We start from the raw sequence: 5,399 nt of genomic DNA, 5'->3' as shown, positions 1-5,399 counted from the left end.
TAGAGCCAATTCCTTCTCAGCGTTGGCTGATAATTCCCTTGGGCTATTTAATTCTTTGTCCCCTTCTAGAGTATTACTCAAATTTTGTAGTCCATCTTTGGGTATTCCCATGATACCCAGTAAGTTGGAAGTGCTTCCTAACAACTTTTGAAAATCATTAAAAGTCTTCAATCGATCTCTCATTAGTTGTACCTATTGGGGTCTAGTTTTTTGTAGCTCTATCTTATATCCTAAGTAATTAATAGAATCTCCTCTTTGTGTTTTTTCAGGAGCAATTTGCAGTCCCCAGTGAGGTAAAACTTTTTTTTACTTCTTCAAACATGCTTTCTAATGTGTCTAACTTTGGATCAGCTAATAGGATATCATCCATATAGTTATAAATTATGGATTGTGGAAACTTTACATGAATTATCTCCAATGGTTTTTGCACGAAGTATTGGCACAAGGTAGGGCTGTTTAACATTCCCTGTGGTGGGGGGGGGAACCTTCCATTGATTTCTCTTGACTGGCTGGAAATTGTTATAATTAGGTACTGTGAAGGCAAATTTTTCTCTATCATTTTCTTGTAAGAGTATGGTAAAGGAACAGTCTTTTAAGTCAATAACTACTATAGGTCATTCTTTGGGTAACAGAAAGGGCAAGGGCATCCCAGTCTGTAGGAAGTCCATCAGCTGAATTACTTTATTAATAGCTCTCAGATCTGTCAGCATTCTCCAATTACCAGAATTTTTAAAATAACAAATACAGGAGAATTCTAAGGGCTGGTAGATTCTTCAATGTGTTGAGCATTTAACTGCTCTTGAACCAGCTGTTCTAAAGCTTGTAGCTTCTCTTTTCTCAAAGGCCATTGTCCAATCCAGACAGGTTTATTAATTAGCCATTTTAAAGGTAAGGCAGTTGTTACTTCTGAGAGTTCAACAGCAGTTGTGCTCTGTTTATGTACAGCCTGAATGGTTGGTGACCTTTTTTTATAGCATGTTATAATATTATTCCTAGAAACATGTGTTGATCTGTATTTCTTTAATGAGAATGTAGGAATTTTAATCTGGGTATTCCACTGTTGTAACAGATCTCGGCCCCAAAGATTTACTGCTACATTTGCTACATATGGTTTCAGCCTTCCTCTCTGTCCTTCTGGCCCTATGCATTCAACACATCTCAAACTCTGTTTTATCTGAGATAGGGTTCCAATCCCTAGAAGTTGGACATCTACCTCTTGAAGAGGCCAATTCAGATGCCATGATTTTGGTGTAATTATAGTCAGTCACATCAACACCTGTGTCTACCAGGCCCTCCAGAACCAGGCCATTAATTCGAATTTTAAGCTTTGATCTTTGTTCATTTATGGAAGTCTTTGTTTTATTGTGTTCTTTGGAAATTGTGATTCATCTATCAGAGCTGTTTAATCATCCATTGAAGTATCGGTTTTTACATTAGGCATTGGTTTATTCAGTTGTCCTGGAGAGGAATTTCTTCCACGGTGGCTGGAAATGTTTGTACCATGTTTGATTTGGGGGCCTCTTGAAGGTGTTTCCCACCACCAAAGGGTTGCATCCTATATCTATTTTTGATCTGCACTCACTGGTCCAATGTTGGCCTTTGCCACATCTTCTACATAATCCAGTAGGTTGGGGTCTCCTGTTTGGGCTATTTCTAGAGGCAGCATTACATCTAGGAGCACCCCATGTACAGTTTTTACTTATATGATCTGGTGTACCACATTTAAAATGGGGCCTTCTTTCACCTCTGGGATTTGTCTCTCCTATCCAAGCCTCATTACTGTAGTTAAGAGACTCAACACCATTAGTATACTGAATCCATTGTTCCAAAGGAGCTGATCTGACCAACGTGTAAGTATTCTTTTGCATTCTGTATTAGCATTGTCGAACACCAAGGTTAATACTTTTCATAATTCTTTATCTGACACAGCTTTTGTTAAAGCTGTATTCAGCCTTCATAAAAAATCAGTGAAGGATTTGGGCAGTCCCTGAAATATCTTTGTGTATGCCTCAGTTGGTTTTCCAGGTTCTGGAATTTTTCCCAAGCATTTAGTACTGCTGTACAGCATAGGGATATTATATGCTCATCATAACTGGCTTGTACATTCCTGTCAGCAAAACATTCCTCACCACGTATTTGATGTTGGGAGATCTCAAAACCTCTGAGTTTACCTTGTTGTTCTAAATTTCTTGCCTCTTCTCTCAACCAGCTTTTCCACTGTAACTGTTGGCTATATTCTAGAACAGGTGAAATTAACTGATGCCTGTCATCTGGAATGATTCTACGTGAGGTAGACCACGAATTTAACATCTGTCTTATGTATGTGGAGTGTATCCCATATGTAACTACTACTTCCTTTATATTTTTAAAGTCCCTTGTTGAAATTGGTTGTAATGTATATGCCATATATGGCTCAGAGTGTGTATCATGTGCTGACTTTTCATGGATGATGACAGGATAAGCCATTTTATGAGAGCCATTTGGAGATGTTACAGCCTGTATGGTCTTGCCCTTCTGCTTATTAGGTCCCTTGTCATGTTTCCTAAGAGTTTCTTACAGGGCTTGTAGATGAGTACCTAGGGTCTGTTCTAGGGAGTGAACCTCCTCTCTTGCAAGGGATTCCAGATTTCTCATGGAATCATGGAAATTTTTATGTTCTTCAGAAAAACATGATTTCATGGAACTTATCAATTAATGATAATCTTTCTTCAGCCACAACTTCACTCTGGAGAGTTAGTATTCTACCATTAAATATTCATATTTATTTGTTATCAATAAAATCAATTTTGGGTACAAGCCTGTTTTGTAAATTGTGGTTAACAGATTCCAGAGAAAGAATCTTTTTCTGTAAGCCTTCATTGCTATCTTTGAAAGCCTGTAAATCCTGGTTAGCAGATTCCAGAGAGAGAATCTTTCTGTAAGCCTTCATTGCTATCTTTTAAAGCCTGTATCAGTCCAAATAATGACTCATCTTTGTTCTTATTATTAAACCAGCGTTTGAACACTGTGTGAATTATTACAATGAATGCCAAAATGATACACGCCAGATATGCCTTAGGAAGTTCATATATTTCCAGGAAATGTCATTCATCATACAGGCAAAAAGATCTTTAAATTCTTGTGAGGTAATGTTGTTGGCCATATTATAAGAATTACTCAAAATTTGTTAGTCAGTTTTAAGGTGTAAAATTATCAAGTACTTTCAGTTGAAATAAGATGCCTCTTACCTTTTTGTGGTTTGAGGGAGTGTAGTAGCACTTCTCAGCCAGCAGGAGGCATTGGTATAGCTCCAAAGCAGGTCCTGTTGAATGCCTTGGCTGGCCAGAGTGAGCACAGTCCTGGTGACTCCCTGAAGCTTCAGGGCCTGGAGAATTCCAGGCCACTCTAAGCCCTTCTCTCCCTCTACAGAAAGGAGGTCTGTCAGCAGGCATGGCTCCAAGCCCTCTCTGTGCCTAAATAGGGTGCCACTGGGGACAGTGCTGAGTCTATTTTAACTAGGTGAAATTGTGGAAGCCTCGGGCTGGGGCAGGGAGCTGGTACTCAAGGAGGGGAAACGCCTTACTCATAACAGTTTCGCTGGTCTGAGGGTTAAACTTGCACAGGGTAAGAGTTTCTCTGGGTAGCTCTGGCTGTCCTGGACTCATTCTGTAGAACAAAGTTCTGATGAGACTTGTGTAAGGCTAGAGATTTTACTGTCTTCTTTAGATAAACGTCTCCTCTTATGTAATGGTAAATGGTGTTTTTATTTATTGTGCTCTCAGGTTTCCTCATGGTCTTTGGTTTCTGGTTTCTTGTCAGATATGTGACCGATGTGCAGATTTTCCCTCTTGTTTTGTTTGCCATTTTCACTTTCTTCATTATGCTCAATAAAAAATTAATTCTTGTGATTATACAATTGCTATATTTTACCTGTATTACTCAAATTTTGATTTACTCTCTAAGAATCCATTGCCAAATCTGATGCCACCATTGTCTAATTAGAACCCATTTTTCAGACTTCTGATTCATTGTCGGTTAAGATTTTGTGTGTTGGGGGGCTGGGTCTCATTTTCCTCTGGTATAAGTGATTACCCAGTTCTGAAGATTTTGTTAAAGGCCATTTTTACTATACTGAACTGTCAAAATACTTTTCTTAGAATTCAATGGACCAAACGCATGTGACTGTTTTATCTCCTTGATTTCACACCAGTCATTATGCCAGTACCAAGCAGTCTCTCGGATGTCAATTTTATAATACCTTTCAGTCAAGAACACGAGTCCTGTAACTTCCACCATTTTCTTTGGAGTCTGTTGGCTTGCCATATGAGTGTTTTGTTTTGTTTTGTTTTGTTTTGTTTGGTTTGGTTTGGTTTGGTTTGGTTTGGTTTGGTTTTGGTTTTGGTTTTTTGACTCCAGACACATAAGCTTTTAGTTTATTTGTTCTCTCCAAAATTGTCTGCACAGCACCGCAGGTCAAATCACTGCAGATCTACTCCTTTGGCTGTATCCAATCTCTACTCACTTTTTGCCAGCAACAACATTGGCCTTTGCCAAACCCCTGACCTTCTTCATTCTGTTCTTGTGCTCCTTCCTCTGTTTCCAGGAGGTCTTCTTCTTCTCATAGAGGCCATGTCTTGCCAGTCTGTGATTCTTCTTAGCATAATCTAGAGAATCATAGATCATGCTGAAACCAGTTGTTTTGCCGCCACCAAAGTGAGTCCTGAATCCGAACACAAAGATGACATCTGGTGTGGTTTTGTACATTTTGGCTAGCTTCTCCCGAATTTCAGTCTTTGGTACTGTTGCCTTACCAGGGTGAAGGACAACAATAACCATCTGTTTCCTCTGAAGCAGATGGTTAGTCATGAACTTTCTGTCCAGATCCTTGTCATTCATGGTGGATACGGTGCTCGAGTTGCACAGGAGGAAAAAACGCCATGTGAGTTTTAAAAGCAACTGGCTCATTTCTACCTAATAACCAGTTACTGTCCTGCTACAGCACGTGTTAAACTAATAGCACAGTCTGAGGAGTCTTGCCATTTGGACAATACTTATCCCTGACCAGTGGGATGGCTTCCCATGGAGACACTAATGCTTACTTTACTCTTCTGATTTTTTCAGAAGAGTATAATTGAGCTTGACAAAATCAATCCTTTCATTAATGTCTATTTTGTGTCTTTTCTCTATTTGTGTTCCCATTCCTTATCCCAATATATGAGATGTTCAAGATCCCCATTTTACCAAAGGATTCTATACAACTGATTGGAGAATTTGGAACAGCAATAAAGAAAAGTCACCTAGTATCTGACCAGAAAGTAAAATGTGGAGGTCTCAAGAGAGGCTCACATTGTGATGGCGTGTTGAGCCATGAATGTAATCTATAGGCTTTCTTCTGTATTTTGTCAAAGGTAGATAGAGAA

At 39.1% G+C, this 5,399-nt stretch overlaps 1 protein-coding gene across 1 annotated transcript; it reads right to left on the bottom strand.

Annotated features, from left to right (window-relative positions):
* Positions 1–4,390: 4,390 nt before the first annotated feature.
* Positions 4,391–4,848, bottom strand: LOC118572708 (40S ribosomal protein S24-like). The gene has a single exon (XM_036172492.1). It carries the CDS (start codon positions 4,843–4,845, stop codon positions 4,498–4,500), a length of 348 nt encoding a protein of 115 aa, XP_036028385.1. The 5' UTR covers positions 4,846–4,848; the 3' UTR covers positions 4,391–4,497.
* Between the last annotated feature and the right edge of the window lie 551 nt (positions 4,849–5,399).

The sequence above is a fragment of the Onychomys torridus genome, chromosome 22 (genome assembly GCF_903995425.1).
Source record: "Onychomys torridus chromosome 22, mOncTor1.1, whole genome shotgun sequence".
NCBI classification, from domain to species: Eukaryota; Metazoa; Chordata; class Mammalia; order Rodentia; family Cricetidae; genus Onychomys; species Onychomys torridus.
This window is presented reverse-complemented; position numbering and strand designations above follow the sequence as displayed.

Coding starts and splice junctions, on each gene's coding strand:
- LOC118572708 (XM_036172492.1), bottom strand. CDS start 4,845: ATGACTAACCATCTGCTTCAGAGGAAACAGATGGTTATTGTTGTCCTT.